The sequence below is a fragment of the Onychostruthus taczanowskii genome, unplaced genomic scaffold (genome assembly GCF_017590055.1).
Source record: "Onychostruthus taczanowskii isolate IOZ18803 unplaced genomic scaffold, ASM1759005v1 scaffold2, whole genome shotgun sequence".
NCBI classification, from domain to species: domain Eukaryota; kingdom Metazoa; phylum Chordata; class Aves; order Passeriformes; family Passeridae; genus Onychostruthus; species Onychostruthus taczanowskii.
In genome coordinates this window covers 17,866,611-17,883,970 of record NW_024499239.1, presented here as the reverse complement: position 1 = coordinate 17,883,970, position 17,360 = coordinate 17,866,611, and the positions used below count along the sequence as shown (strand labels likewise).

The 17,360-nt window shown below is 37.7% G+C and overlaps 1 protein-coding gene across 1 annotated transcript in view; it reads right to left on the bottom strand.

Moving 5' to 3' along the window:
• The window catches only part of STK32B (serine/threonine kinase 32B), a 157,518-nt gene that overhangs the window by 109,830 nt on the left and 30,328 nt on the right, over positions 1–17,360 (bottom strand). Inside the window, exon 3 of the mRNA XM_041402882.1 lies at positions 11,962–12,113. Within this exon, the coding sequence (XP_041258816.1) occupies positions 11,962–12,113 (152 nt within the window). The remainder of the gene's footprint in view (positions 1–11,961; positions 12,114–17,360) is intronic.

The window sequence follows — 17,360 nt, the reverse complement described above, 5'->3', positions numbered from 1 at the left end:
CAGTATTCACAGAGAATATGGGAAAGGATAGCATGGCTGAAAGTCCTAAAAGCTTAACTGCTACTTTTTGTTTATCATATAATGAAGTTCTGCAAGTAGGTTAGACAGGAGATAAAGAATAATACTTTTTTCCCCAGATTAAACAATGGATAGTTATAGGCTTTTTTCTTTGCCACAATTCTAGACTGCAAAAAAACCCACCATGTCTCAGGGAAGGAGATGCTTGTTGGACACTATAATTCAATTTCATTATAACTTTGCATCCTCTTCTTGTGAGAGTTATGAATTAATTAAACAAAGACTCTTTCCAATGTTAAACTGAATCACTTCACACGCAACTGATTAAACAGGGAAAAAAATTGAGCATATTGATTTCTGCTGATGTGCACCAAATTGTCTGTCTGTGGCAGTGACAGGACCCTGGTTCCAGCTGCCTCATGCTGTCAGCCTGGCTGGGAGCCTGAGCCATGACTCCTGCCCCTTCTGTGCTCAGCACTGCTCCCCAGCCCCATCATGTGTGACAGCCCCACCAAGCTGCTGACAGCATCCTTAGCTTCTTGTGTTGTATAGCTCACAACAAAGTCATGCTTGCAAGACTGTAAAGGCTTTGTTCAGCCAGGATTTCCTACTTAAACAGAAGCTGGATAACAATCTGGAGGGTCTTCTTTTTCTCTTGTTCCTGGGAAAGAGCACAGACATACCAGGAGAGCAAAAGAGACTCAGTGACAAAACATTTTCGGTTGTCTCACCAGTAAGAGAGATAAAAGAAAAAAAAAAAGTGTGAAATGAAACTGTTCATTAGAACAGGCACAGAAAAATGAATATAGGATGTCATTAAAGCAGGCTATACTTGTCAAAGCTTGTGATAATAATAATTAAAGATAAATTTATTCTGAATTGGGATTATCAACCATTGCCACTAGTTATGCAGATACTGGCATCAGTTGCACTAAATAGACAGCTAAAGAAAGAACCACGGGCAGCTCTATATTTATTGATGGGGCATCCTGAAGGTGGCACATCAAACCCTATTGGAAAGGTCATAAGATTTTCTTGCACTATATAGAGAAGGGAAAATGGAAGGAGAGAGGTATTAAACGTGGTTCCTCCAGCCACAGAGGAAACCCAGGGATCCATCTGAGCAAGCATCTGACTCTTGCTGACATACATCTGACAAGTGAGTGACAGACCTTGCTGAGCACGAAAATGATCATGATTGATTAGGAACACTGACAGACACTGTGTGGAGTTCTTTTAAGAGCTCATAGGAAACTTAAATACAAGCTTGCTGAAAATGCAGTGCCAGCAGAAAAGTGTAAACTCCTCTTCAGCACTGAACTTTGTTAGAGAGTCATAAAAGTATTACTTTTTCCCTGTTAGTCTAAATGGATCCTGTTGTGCTGCTTAGCTGCCTCGGGCTGCTGAGGTGCACAATGGTCAAACAGATTTTTGCTTGCTGTGTGGAGGAAGAGCTGTTCATTTTTTGGTAGCACACTTGCATGAGGCACTCACCTCATGCATGAGACTAGTCCCAAAGACACCCTGTGCTCTGTGACTCCAGATAGTCACAGTGATATTTTCAATCTGTCACTGCTTTTTAAAAGATTGACTCATCATTCTTATATCTTTGGGTGCTAATTGCTAGTGTCAATTTTTCATTGCAACTATAATTCCACTTTCCTCTTGAACAAATGCTAGAAAACTCTATGTTTCATTAGTACCATTCTGTAATTTAGTGATCCCAAATATGGATCACTATCAGTTTTGTCATTATTATTTCATTGGGACTTTGTTATACGCCATATTCCACTGACTTTTAGAGGAGGCATAGGACCACTTCAGGTTGCTTGGTCCAAACCATAATTTGCTAAAGACTGCAGAAATGCAGGCAACTCCACCACAGCTGATGATGAATGGAAGGCATTGCTGCATCAGACCTCCCAGACCCAGCAAAAATATGCAGGTGCTCACCACATGAACCTGGATCATGCAGCAAAGCTGGTACAAGAAATGGAAATTGTCCTACCTGTCAGTTCCACAGAGCTGGTTGCAGTGACTGGAAAGGATCCGTGCTTATCCTTCCCTTAGGAATGCAGTACTGCACTGTCAAGGCTACAGATGTCACCATTTACTAAGCAAGGAACAATAATGAAAAGGATAATATTTGAGACCAGCATAACATATTTTATTCCTCTTTGATGTCAATCTCGTCAATTCTAAATTATATCTCTACATTTTTAGTTCCTTATGAAGCTTATTTCTTAAAATTCTCTTTAAATGGGAACATTCCTGTTCCTTTTTATCATATCATTTATCAATTTCATTTATTAATTTATCAATTATCAAATTTTCTCTAAGAAGGAATATCTAGGTTTTGAATATTTTCTTCAAATAAGGACATTTTCCTCAAGAGAGAATTTCAAGTGCTCTAAGTTAAGATGAACAAATATTATAATAGATTTGATTATTTTTATAAAAGGTTTCAGAGTTTGCCACTTCCACAGAAAGAACAACCCACACAGAAATCTATTGTTCATCTATCTTTCATTGGAGAGACAAGAAACAACACCTGATTTTCTCTTCTGCTTCTTTTCAAATATCAGTAAAGGAAGTCCAGACCTTGAAGAATCTGATATGTTATATTGGTTACACTTTCTAATTAGGTTAGGTTTTGTACCACTGAAGGAGAAACATGCCTTCTCCTTTCAGCCCACAGTTCACATTCTCACCAGGCTCATTACCATTTTTGTTTGCACCTGTGTTTTATCTTGTCCTTCTCCCAGCCCATCTCTTGGTCAGGCTGTGAAAGCTATGGTCAAGAAGAAGAATTTGCTCTGTTAGGTCTATTTCACTTACTCATTTGTCAGCAAGGTTCAATCCCACTATCTCAGCTTTTGCAAGAAAGGATTTGCTCTCTGCACCCTGGGTAAATTCTGGTTCAGGTAGTTAGAGAGAATTTGATAGGCAGAAGTAATTTTCCTACTGGTCATATCCATTTTGCAGAGGAATTTAAATAGTCATCTTCATAACCTTTCTTTGTTCAGGATGTTAATTTGTAAAATGTACATCACCACAAAAAAGGAACCTTAAATCCTCCCTTATATGTCATGTACTTATGAAACATGAGAGTGATCTTCTTCTAATTAGAACTTTACACTGCACAACTGTCATTAATCTTGAAGCAGGATGCCATTAATAATTTTCTGAAGTCTCAATATCAGGTTCTCACTGCACTTTACAAGTATAATAAATATAATTTTTGTTCAATAAAATGGAATTAAAAGCACACTTATGCTGCAAAAATCTGTAGTTGACTTGTAAATTAATAAAAGCTTTGATAAATTTTAATGAGTTAAGGCAAAGATTCTCCTAGGCAGACAAAATTAATGCATTACAGAACTTCCTGCTTTGGTTTAATTGCACTATTTTCCATTTTAAATTCACACTGATACATTTCTAACAATGGACATTTTAAATTGCCTTGCACTCAGGATTTTTATTATTACTATTATTTAATCATTTATTTACATCTCTTTTACCCTTATATAGAGGCTTTCAGCTTTTGTTTTGTCCTTTTGAAGAGTTGGCAAAAATCATCCCCAACTTTTAATACTTGGAACTTGAAAAATACCTTTGACATCCTTGCAGAAACAAAAAGGAAATATGGCTTGGATAGATAACACATCACCTGAAGCACATAGATATTCAATTACCACTATTTTGATATCTCTCACTAGTTCCATAGGGGCTTTGGTTTTGTTTCTAGTATCACTGCTTTGACTTTTCCTTCAGCCTGTTATAAATAAAAAGGAAATCCCCTATGTGTTTTCTCTGGTTTGAATGAAAAAGCATCATCACTAAAAACACAAATATATTCAAAAGCAAACCAGGACAAGTTTCTATAAATGCTACAGCTGTAACATTTTTGGACTGTAGGATCTGTTCGGTACCAAAGTTTTGCAGTGGAAGTGTTAAGGACTTATTTTTCTTCTGTAACAATCACCTACTTTGCAGTGACACTTTGGATGGTTTTACAAATGCGTCCAAGACAGTTTTGCCTTCTGATGGCCATTCCACTGTGGCTGAGCTTTGTTAATACAGCACTGAGCTGCATCTTGTGCAATCTACATTTAACAGAGCCTTTACTACAGTCCCAGTTTCCACAGCGTAGAATTGATCCTGACTGAAAACTGTAGATTTACATGATGTACTCATTACTCTGTCAAAAGAACCACTTCACCTACAGGACCTTGGTTATCAGTCTAATTGCACACTCTAGCAATTTGTTTGTGTTTGGCATTCATAACCTTTAAAGCAGAGAATAGAAAAAAAACAAAGAAAAAGGAAAAAAAGCACTGCTTGCCAAAAGTGGCAATTGAAGAGACTGAAGCTATATCTAAGTGCTTTTCTTCTTTCTTTCACATCACATTAGATTGAGAGCCTCAAATCCCTGCTCTCATGCTCCCTTGAGAACAGCCCTGCCACCGCCCTGGAGCTTTGCATCTGCCCAAAAGGAATAACACTCATTCCTGCCATAAATGTGCACAGGATTCCTGCAGCTGTCCACACCACAAATGTGAGACGTAGCCAAGACTCACTCCAGGCTCAAGAGGGTCTGCTTTGGGTAGCAGCTACCCCACTGCAAAGGCCAAACAAGGTAAAAATTGCAAAATTATAAAAGGAACATGGCTGGAAATGACAATTTTTAGAACAGTAGGGATTATTTTTCCCAATATTTACAGTAAGATTCCTCTTGCAGAGAAAGCTTTCTGTGAGAAAAATTTATTAGGGTCAGCAAATAAAGTGTGTGTGTCTCAGTAAGAATGATGCAGAAGACACGCTCCTAAGAAGGGTCTCAGGGTGCAGAGAGACACACAGGAGATGAAACAGCTTGTGCAGCAGTTTCTAATACAAAAAAGATCAAAACTTAAATTATGCCGTTATGCCAAAGGCCAATTCCCACTTTTAAGAGGAATGTATTAAAGTTGAGCCCAAAGATATATATTTCAAGGTGACAGCAATTTCTCACAGGAAACAATTAGTCACTAGAATAAAACGTATCCAGACAGTGTCCCAATACTGTCAATTGTTATCTTAGGTTATTAAAATCAGCACAAAAAAATAAGTAACTGCTGGATCACGCTTTCATCAGTTGGTGATGATGTTACAGCTAACATTCATTTAGCAAAACACCCAGAGGTCACCAGCTGGCAGTGTTGAGTCCAATGTAATTTCCACAGCTAGAAATAATATCCTGAACATTTACAACTCAAGTCAAATCTATTCTATACTCTTTTCTTCCAATTATATTATCCTTCCTGCTGCCTCATCACCTTTCTCTGCCCTTTTTCCTCCATCATTATCTCTTCTAAGTCTCTAGAGAACAGAATTCTTTTCCGTCTTTTTCAATATCTTCACCTATTTCAGATTTACATTAATGCAGTGATGAATTAATCTAACTATTTGAGAAAGCTACTCACCATTTGCTTCATCTACAGCAAAAATAATTCACCCATCTAAGATCTGTGCAAGATGCTAAATATATCTTTCTCCCTTGATTTACAATCTCTTCTTGGCTGGAAAAGAAACTTTGACACTGTCAGATATCTGGAACAGATCAGGATTACAAGCCTGGCGTTCATAACCTCAGCTAAATTCACAAAAGAAACACATGTTGCATCAATAAAAACACATCAGTGACTGTTCTCCAAATGCACTGAGTCCAAATGGCACAGAAAAGTCTGTTCCTGGTCAGCTCCCAAACCCAGGGACAGGGAGTGCAGGTTTCCTACTGCTGGGAGCAGCCTGGCTGCACCCGGGCTCCTCTGGGATGCTGCTCATGCCCCAGCCCACAGCGAGGCTGGGAGTGGGCCTAAAAACATTTTGTAATATGAAATATTGGGTTTGAGAGTGCAGAAAGGATACCTGGATTTAAGTTACTGATACAGACACAGCCAAAGAAGAGGACACCAAACTCTTGCTCCTCATAAACCACAATTGGAGCAGCTGGGTACAACCAGAGAGCAAAGATGATTAAGCACCTTCATTATTTTCCAGGAAAACTGAATGTGTGTCAGGATTCTTTCATTACCATTTTGGACTCCACCACATACTATGAAGACAGACATCAGTACAGTTTACCTTCCCTTTTCATCAGAACTGACTGCTTACAGGCCAATTACAAACACCCAGCCTAGGTCCTAGCAGGAATCAACACAACCACCCTGTTTCTTTCCCTTTTCATCAGAACTGACTGCTTACAGGCCAATTACAAACACCCAGCCTAGGTCCTACCGGAATCAACACAACCACCCTGTTCCTTCCCAAAAATTGAATGTAATTATTCTCTTGGATCATGAACTTTACTCACAGCCCTTATTGTGGTGTCTCATGAAGTCAGAAAACCAGTCACAACACATGTAAGAAAAAAAAAATTTAATCACCCCCATAAAATCTTTTCATTCTACATTAGGTCACTTACATCAAGGCAAGTTAAGCAGCTACAAGACCACAGCCACAAAACAAGCTCACCTGAGATGGACCTAAACTACCTCTTCTCATTGCTTTGCTCTCTGATAGGTAATTGCTGTTCCTTGGTTGGTCGTTTTCATCTCTACCCAGCAGTAAAGCACTTGGCCAGGTGCTCTTGCTTCCCTAAGTTTGTAGATTTATGCACATTTTGATACCAACCTGAGGAGCAAAGCCACACTAGGGCACAGTCCAAGGTGACCTTGTCTAGAAAGAGCACCTTTCCCAGGGAAGTGTCAATTTCCCGTTGTGTATCTGTATATGTGTGTACATTGAGCAACCCATCCAATACTTGAGACTGAACAAATAATTTCTTGCCTCCAGAATCCTTTTTCCCTCCTCTTTTTTTACGTCCTCTTTCTTTTGAAGACATTTTGAGATACTAGATGAACTCAGAAATCCATGAACTTTTTTTGCTGCAATGTGTGTCCTTCAGTTTTCACTGGATTTGAAACTTAGTCTCACTGTAGCTGGCAACAGTAATGTACTTCTGTGGGTCTGTCATGGAATACATGCAGTTTCCATAGACTGGTAAGTGAAAAGAAAAATACATCACAGTATATAGCCACTCAGAGAATGCAGCTAACACTTCGTGGCTTGTTAAATAAATCCTTCTATTTTGTCTATACTAGGAAAATTACCTATAAGCTGAAAAAAGAAAACAGTTATCCTTCTCCCACTGTTGCTTTACAAAATGTTCTGGCAATTTAAAAAATTTTTGCAAGGCTATTAAAAATAAGATTACTTCAATGTTTCAAAACTTTTAAGAAATGGTCCAATTTTTTTTTAATTTTTTTTCAGTTCCTCATCAGCACAGAAACCACTTTGATACATGGGTTTTTGGTGGGGTTTTTTTTTTGTGGTTTTTTTTTTTTTTTTTTTTTTTTTTAGGGAAAAAGAAAATCTGTCTTTTGTGGTAAGACATGTTGTTTTCAGAGCAGCCAGTGGATGCTTCAAACATTTCTTCATGATTGAGGACAAAGCACATAATACCAAATCTACCTGCACTGGTACGGGGCAAGCAAACTGGCTCTTGGCTCAGTCCTAATGCATGTTGTAAGAAATGTATTTAAAACATGAAAGAAACACCACTCTTCTTGCCCAGGGGACACTCAGATATCTGGGGAAGGATGAACACAGATAAAATGCTGGATATCAGGGAGGAACAGACTCAAGGTGGGACCAAGTTGGCAGCTGACATTTCTACAGCCCATTCATCTGTGCTTGAAATGCCCATGACAAAAAAAAAAAAAAAATGGTGTGATAAAAAACAGGACTGCATTTTATTTTAAGAAGAAATTTCTATTATCAGAAATGCCTCTAAAGGTGATAAAAGTGGCTTTAAGCATTTACTCAATTTCATTTCTAAAATGAAGGCTATAAATCAACCCCAAACCCTTCCTGAAAAACACTGTTATCCTCCAAGCTTTTATGAGCATTTACAGAAGAATGATTCCTTCTGTGTCAGATGTTATGAAAGACAGTTCATACTTCAAATAATGTGATTTATAAGTTGAGATTGTGAAGTTAAATTTAATAAAGCTCAGAGAAGATGCATGAGCCTCAGAAGGCTTAATAAAGATCTTTCAGAGTTGAGATGCTACCCTTGTTTTGTATGAGCTTCTCTGTATTCTTGTGTAGGCTGTGGTTGCTGATAGATTCACCCACCACAGAACATTTACTTTCTTCCTTCTTCTTGTTCTCTCCTCAAGAATTTAACTGATGAAGGATTGTATACACACATCTCATTACTTTCTTCAGTTATCATGAAAAACTAAAGGACTTTCCAGTATTCATGTTTGTTTCTTAAACTGCCAGCTTTTATTTTTGGTCATGTAATTTCTCAAAGACAGATTAGTATGTTCAAGGAGTTGTTAGGAGAATTATTACTATTTTAATATTATTTTGAAATCCAGATAATAAACTTTTGAACATCAGCTGTTCACACCATGGAAATTACCACAAACTCATGAAAAGATTATCATGATGGAATTTCCTCCAAACATACTTTTCAATATTGATTTAGGATTTGACTTTTTCAATTGAAAGACGTAGGATTTAATTTCAATTCATTACAATGAAAAAAATAGGACATTGAAATTGTTCTTACAGAAAATGGTGCTTTATGAAAAATAAAAATATTTTAATTTCAGGATTTTAGTCACCAAAATCTTACCTTAGACAGGATTTCCAAAAACTGATATGAGCCCTAAGAGAGTGTGACAGAGCCGGGAAGGAGAGACTAGGCCAAAAGAACATTGGTATTTAAACAAGCTGAAGTGGTCTTATTCCCCTTACACCATGACATTACTGCTCCCTGTTAGCTTAATATTCCTGTTTCTGAAAAAATGCAAGCTTAGTAGTTCCTGTTACAGTTCCTTTGTGCATTTACAGTTCAATCAACAAAACAGCAAAATCCAATTCTGAAAAATGAAACTAATCTAGCTGCAATTGCTACAGAAGAAATGCAGATTCAACTGTTTCCTTCCATTAGTGTGTCAGGAATTGACTCATAGGAGCAAAACTCATGGATTAATGCCAATCATCCAATATAAGTTATAACTACAGTGTAAATGTATTTGATGCAAATTATTATTGCATCTAAACTGCAAGTAGAAATACATTAAACAGAGTTCCAGTTCACCAACAGTCAATGAAAATGTTATTTTAAGAAATTATTTCTGGGAACAACATATTTAATGACTATTCTATTCATACTTGCAGTGTTCCTTTTCCCATGGTAGAAATAAAAATGTAGTTTCAAATATTAAATAAATGAAACATAATATGTTTAAAAGCTTCATATGGCTTGAACAGATGTGACCATTATTCATGGATCATTTATGATCTTTTGTTCTTCACCTTTGTTGCAGTTCAATAACAAAGTTCATTATTTGAAGATAATATATTGAAGATAATTATTTGAAGATAATTCATTATTTGAAGATAACAATAATTCGTTATTTGAAGATAAGATTCATTATTTGAAGATAATTTCAAGTAGAATATCTTGAAATTCAGCTGAAATTTGAGACAGAGAAGTCAGAGGTCTGGAAAATTCTACTGCAGCCTGCAAGTGTAGACACTCCAGAAATATACCACAAGTTAATTTAAATTAATTTAGGATTGTTCAAGGCTAATTTTTTTATAGAAACATATTTTAAGCCTGATACAAGGAAAGAGTTATTCAGGGTAGACTAGGTTAATTTTGGGAAGGTTCAGGCTCAAGAATTCCCTTTGCTGTCCCAGGGTGAAATACAGGTTCTCCAGCAGTTCAGTAGCTCACTCTGCAGTCAGAGCAGTGTTTGAGGTGAGCACTTCAGGTGAAAATAATAAGGGTCAATGAAAGTATTTTTTGAAAAATTTCTACAATTCCAATTGTATTATTTTGAGTCCCTAAATGTCAGTAGAGCCTCATACAAAACCACAGAACTGCTGAACACCCTGAGTTGGAAGGGACCCACCAGGATCATCGAGTGCAGCTCCTGGTCCTGCACAGGACACCCCAAGGGTCACACCATGTGCCTGGAGCATTGTCCAAACACTTCCTGAGCTCTGTCAGGCTGCTGCTGTGACCCCTTCCCTGGGGAGCTGCTCCAGTGCCCAACCACCCTCTGGGTGAAGAACCTTTCCCTGATATCCAGCTAAACCTCCTCTAACATAACTTCATGGCTTTTCCTCTAGTCCTGTCACCAGTCAGGACCAGTACTTGTAGACAGATTGGTCAAATATAACCATTGCTAGAGACAGCAAATATAAAACATTGTTAGTGCACTGAAGCACCTTGAATAGTGTCCTGTTTGCCTGAAATATTTTGTAACTCTAGAGTACTGTAATTCTCTTTCATTTTCTGCATTTCTCATACACACATATAATATAACATTTGAGTCTTGATATCCTGTGATGGTATCTTAGAAGTGTAGGAAGGATGAAAGGCATCATAATGCCCAGTGCAATTTAAGGTATTGCTTATTTCAAGTTTAATCTTTGGTATAGAAAAAGAAAATTAGAAAGACTATTTATCATCTGAGTATAACTCAGTAATGGGAATCTAGCATTCTTTTTGTTTCACAATAAATATTTGATCTTCAGTCTTTCAGCACTGCTATGTTTATCTCTCAGATCACATTAACCTATGACTGTTTCTGTGCAGTGTCTAGTTACACAGTGGAAACTTCCACACCTCCTGAAAAAGAACAAAAGTTTGTGGAATTTCAAAAAAGGTAGACAAACACCTAACAGAGAACTCCACAGGCTCCTAAGATATATACCACATCTTTAATAGAGAAATACCAAGACTACAGCTAGCTGGAACCTTGGAAAATATACTGGGAAAGTTTTGTATTGCAGTCACAATGATGTATTTTTTTAAAGCCTTCAACAGGGTAATAGATTAGCTCAGATCATTCATATCAAGTGAAAAGCACATATATATGTATATAATTAGGTCCTTTTGGACCCAATTTGGAATCAATTTTGGGTTCAAATGCTTTATATTAGAGTGCAATTATACTAAAGCTGTGTTCACTCAAGACAGAACACAACTTAGATTTAATTTGTGAAAGGTGCTAACCTTGCACCAGGAGTGAGCTAAGGGATGGGCAGAACACTGTAGGTTGGGCAGTGACCTCAAGTAAGACAGCTAAAACTCACAAAACACAAGATCAGTGTGCATTGTAACCATCTGCAGCCAATCAAGCTATTCACAGGATGAATAATTTTCATATTATAATGGTTTATGTCCCCTCCATCTTTTCATTTTCTGTATGACACAGGTCATTAGATAAGGAAGAAAACTCTGCATCCCATTACTACAATCACTACAAAAGCCAGCAAGCATTACCACACTACATAAGAGCCAGCAAATATTTTAATCTGCTGGTGTAGTTGAAGCTAGTTATTGCTTGACCAGCATTTTCTCACAATCATGTGTGACCAAAAGATTCAGGGTCTAGCATGGAGAAGATAAGAAAAATTCCAGGTGACAAAAAGGTACTTTTTTGCTGTCCTGTGACAGTAATTTTTAGAAAGTAATTGAGTTTTGAATTTTCTCTGAATCAACTTTAAAAAAAAAATAAAAATGGTTGGATTTGATATTCCACAGCTTTATTAGAGAGGTTGAGTCCAGCTATTGTCAAAAACAAATGGGACAGGACAACACATTTCAACACAGTGTTGTAACAATTTGGAGAGAAACCAAAGCAGAAATGAACAGATGAATATGATGTCTGAATATAACATTCAAATTAAAAAAAACCACCTTAAAAATATTAATGAAAAATAAAACTCCCTGTGAAACCTAATACCTTTAACAAAGGAAGTCACCAAAAATCTTTTTTTTCTTTTCAGCTTTCCAGCCTTCCATATTCTGAACTGATTCAGCAACAAGGAGAAAATGAGAGCTCCATGAAAGCATTTTAATGATTTTCTTACCACAGATTGACTAGGAAGGGATGTTCCAGGCCTTGCATTATCTGCAGCTCCCGGAAAACATTGCGAACTTCATCTCTCTCAATGCATTTCTGTTTGTTCATATACTTCATGGCATACATTTTCTTGGTATCTCTCTTCTGTACAATGCACACCTAATTGGCAGCAAAGTAAAAGAAAAATTTTGACACCTTGAGAAAGTGAATTCAATTGTGACTTTGGAAAAAAGGAGTCTTTGATGATATTTCAATAATTCAGATCTGGATATTGCAACTGAGTAACACATTCACTTCACAGCTCTGCAGGATTCTTTGTAATAGACTGTAATTAAAAATTTACAAAAACCCAACCCTGTATAAGATAAAATGGGGACCCAGAAAAATATCATAACTTTCAGAACTTACATGGTAAAGCTGAGAGTAATATGCTGCAATGGCTGAAATCACAGACTATTTAATTATTCAGAGAAATTACTGCCTCCTGCCTAGGAAAATGCTCAGTCATTGTCCTCATTCCCAGAAGTCAATACTCACATCTTGATTACTGCATCATAAACCTTGCCTGTGTTCCCAAGGCTCAATATTTCATCTAAATATCAGAATTATGCTCCCTTAATTACTGTTGAAAGGAAAAGAATTTTCATACAGGTATTCATCATAATATTTCTGTATTCACAGGAGACCATTACAATGATTTAGTCTCTGGCAGTAAACATCCATGCTTTTGCTTTTACTTTATCTTTTTTTTTTCTTTTTTCTTTTGACAAAAGCCAAATAATGTAAATGCATGAGGAAAATCTTAGTCAAGAGAACTTCCACAGGAATTCTGAATTTCCTTTTGTCATGATATTTTACTTTGAGAATGCAGCTGGAGAGTGGCACAAGCACCACAACCAAGCATCAGTTAAGTACAATTTTTGGCAACAGTTCTAAATGTACTGGAAATATCTGGTTAAGGTATCTCAGGCCTGCAGTGTCTATGTTTAAAGATATTCTGGATTCACCTGGTGTGGGCATTGCTCTCTTATTTGTGTATTTAAATACATACGCATACATGTACACATACATGCTCCCATATTTTACACACAAAAAATTATACTATACACTCATGAATTCATGTTAAGAGATCAGATTACAAACCAGTGACAGCCAAAAAGAATTCCTTTGTGTCTGATTTTAAGGAACTTATGCACCCAATATTTAGGAACAATCAGGAGTAACTTCCCACAGCTGAATCTGGGAGGAACAGGGCCAGTAAAGTCAACCCATGGTTACTTCTCTGAAACTCTATTTTCATAAAGTGTGTCCTTGAGCACAAATCTACTCCAAATAGAGGAGTTAATAGAGCACCTTTAACCTATAATGATAAGGCATGATTAAGCAGTGTTTCTAATTACCTTTCCCAATATCAGGAGATGTTCTGCTATTAAGGAAAACAGGGATGGTAACATTCTGTTTTGAGCCCATCAGTGTTGCACAATGGTGAGTACTGAAGTTTTGTTTCATTTTTCACCTTGGACTGTTATGAAAGATCTGAAAATTGTTGATGCTCTTAAGATAACTAAAGGTCCACATTTGTATGGAAAGAACCCTGGCTGTGGAACAATGGGGAATTGTGTTTGGCCTTTTGCAGGAAGAAAAAGTAGCAAGTGGGATTGAGCTGAAACTGAGTGGGAAAAGTAGGGATGAAAATGAATTGTTCAAGCTCCCACAGGTCCTTCAAAAGCATAAGCAGAATTTTCAGGGGCAAATCCTGACATCATGTCATAGAATATGTGGAGAATCCACTTTAACGAGTCAAATTATAAAGTGCAAAATTTGGAGATTTTAGCTTAGAACCTAAGTCCAGAAATTCAGCCATGTACTTTAATTTGAATCATGATTTTCACGTACAACTTGGCCAAGAGTTAGGTGTTTTCAGAAGCCTCCCAGTCCATTACATTAAAAACCTCCCTATTGAAGGGTTGACTAGAGAGACTGCTGAGAGAATGGGATTTTACTCAGCTGAGAATTACAGGTTTGACCAATGTGGCAAATCAAGATCACATGCAGCACCGAAATATGTAATGTAAACCAGTTTTGCAAAGCTGCTGGGACTCCAGAAGGCACTCAGCTCTCTTACCTGGCAGTAAAGACAAGGGTGCTCAGCACAGCTGAAACAGACCTTCTGTTGTTGGTAGAAGCTTGCCTAACACACAGCTTCGAAGCAGAATGACAGTAAACATTTTCTAGCAATGTGTACCTACGCAAATCCTTTAACATGGTTACAAAATCAATAGGATTTTAATGAATATAATGAAGCTACTTCCTACTAAAAATCAGGAACCACAACCTGCAGCCATGTTGATGTTATTGTGAAAAATGCCTGACATTGCTATGACAGCACTGGATTGTACTGGAGATCTTCCCTGGCACTTCTACCTGCTGGCTGTCAGCTCTTCTCCTGGGCAGGATATCAGTGGATTGAAACTTTCCACTAAAGCAAGAAAGAAAGGAAAAGCCCTTGAGCCCTTCTCACATATGCAGTTTTAATGAGAAATGTTTAAGCTGGGGGGGGTTTTATTGCAAAGGAGCAATTTTAAAATAGGGATAAACAGGTGCTCTGGAACCTCAACAAAAAAATTCTGTGATGACTCATTATGATGAAAGTCTGTGCAGAATTGCCTTATTTACATGTATCAGTATGGAAGCCTGTCACACTCACACTCCCTCCATTTTTCTGTGAATATCATTTACCAAAGGCCAGACAGTGTGATGATTCAGAGCAAATATGTGTTCTGAACTCAACAACTATCCAGCTCCATAGTCCGTAGAGAAGGACAGCAGCCATCTCCATAAGATATGGATTTAAAGAAGTACAGGGGACTATCTCTGTACCAGGAATAGTTTCCCTCTAATGTCCCCTAAAGAGTCTGTAGATTGCCATTTTGGATATAGGCATCTGTGTTGTACATGTTTAAAGGCAGGCATTATGAACCCCATTAATTTTCTCTGGAATGGTATAGTGCTATTTTTAAAAATCTCTTGTGAAAATATTCCCTTTCTAAAGGCTTTTTTTTTTTTTTTTTACTTAGTTGTTATCACAGGGTGGTGTCTTTTGTTATTTCTGGTAGAAGGTAACAGTGAGCTGCCTTAAAACCTGTCAGGTTAGAAGAAATTTGACCAGAGAGTGACTTGAGGCCACTTTCTCTCAGAATTTGTGGGAGGAAGCCAATAGATTATGGCTGCAGAGCTAAACTTCATTTTTTAAGAGCAACATGTGCTGAGGCCCACTTCTAAACTACCATGTTGGATTTCTTCTGATTTCACATGCAAAAAAAATGGAGAAGATTGCTGAAGGAAGCTTCATAATGCTGTGTTGGCAGAGAGCACCCATGGGTAGCTTCAACAAAGTTCTTCCCAGAGCAAAAGATGGTGATGGCTGAAACATCAGACCTACTGCAAAACACAGATTTTTCCTATTTCCCACTAGAAGAGACTTACAGCTGCTATGTGCATGGTGTGGAAAGAACAAGGTGCACTTAGTGTCAATTTTGGTCTAAATTTAGCACAGGAGTACTTAGACTTCTCAGACTGCCACAAGATGTGGTTTCACAACAGGTGATAAAAGAGGAGAGAGGCAAACCCAGAGCCAGAAAACCTCTGCATGAGGCCAGTGTCAGATGGAGAGCTGGAAGCTGGGGCTCTCACTCCCCCGTGCTCCTGTACGGTATTTGGCATCTCACAGCAGCAGATGGGATGGGGCAGCCCTGAGGAGTCCCAGCCCAGCAGAGGGGCTGTGGCACTGCATGGGCAGAAGCTCTCACCCAGCACAGAGGGCTACACGACAGAAATCAGATACACTCCAGATGGGAATTGATGAACCTGCTACTGAGCATCTGCCTGAAATACTGCTCCCTTGTCTGTCCTACCCAAATACTGCTCCCTGGTCTGTCCTACCCAAGTGCTCTGAAAAACACGTTCTCATAGTCTTAGCCTACAAGCAGAGCTGGCAAGATTTACTCAAAGAAGCTGGAGAATGGATGTCTTTAGGCTGCCAGGGGATTTCCTTTAAATAGGGAGATTCATTCCCAGATTCCCCTGAGCAAAGCATGACATCTGGAGCAGCCAAAGCATCTGCTTAGTATCCTTTCATATTAACTCAAGCTAAAAACCAGGTCATAATACTGTCAAAAAATATTAATATTCTGCAGTTGTGTGTTATGTTGCTTTTGGGATAGAAGCATATTTTTTCTGAAGTATTTTGCATACTATTTACCCTCAGTCAGTGCAGACATGATTCTGGGCTCCCATATGGTTTACACGACTGTAATTTCAATTTTACTTCATCACAGGAAGTCACTGTTTTATTCAACCAAATGAATCAGAACTAGGTCTCGTGTCTCAGCATCTTAGACAAACAGGAGAGAGTTTGTACCTTGAAATTATAATTTGAATTCAATTTAAGGATGTTAGATTGTTTAATGTAACTACTCCCACGAACAGAGAAGTCAGAGAAAATTGGTACTATAATATCTCTGAGAACTAGTTGTTACACCTGAATACAAATTATTTTGCAGCAGTAACCCTGCAATTATGTGGTTATTATTGCAGTAAAGGACAATGAGAATTCTTGCATTTCAATTCTCGTTGGTTTTGTACTTATTGGATGATCTTCAAATATATAATTTTTTGCAATATTTTGTTTGAAAAGAGTGATAGCTTTACACATAACAATATTGAAAAAAATAGCCAGATGAAGCAGGAGACAGCACTTCTAACAGAAGTCCTGTTTCTACTGTCTCCGCCCTTGCAAAGGAGCCCTCACCCTTTCACACCATACAGGAAAACAAAACAAGCCTACTTTATGAAGGCTTGGTTGATTTTGGTTCACTCTTCTCCACGGCACTCAGGAAACTGGTGAATGTTTCTATATTTCTATAAAAATATCTAATTTTTTACAGGTTTATATAAGTGTGGTTCTTGAACCCACTTTGGGGAATCTGTATTGGTGAAAATAGAGTTGCATGATCCTCAGAGAAAATGTTTAAAGTATGAGTTCCCTCTAAACTTAAATCCTTATTTTGCAGTTGTCAAATGCAACAGGAAAGACCATGGTGTAACAGGTTTCTTTTTCCCAGATGAGTACAGGCTTCTGACAAATCACCTTGTTTTTCCTTCCATGGGCAAGGGAAAGAAAGAAACCCATTTTAAAATGACCTATTATAACATAGCCAAAAGCAAAACATGGTAAATCTGTCACCATTTCAAATGTCTGTCTCTGTGAGTCAGTCTTGCCTTTATTGTTCATTTACAAACCTCATTGCTGGCAACTTTTCCTATTATTGTCCTTCTGGAAGTACCTGGCAGCAGAAAATGTCAAAAAAGGATGCAAGACTGTTAATCTCTATTGCAGGGTGTTTA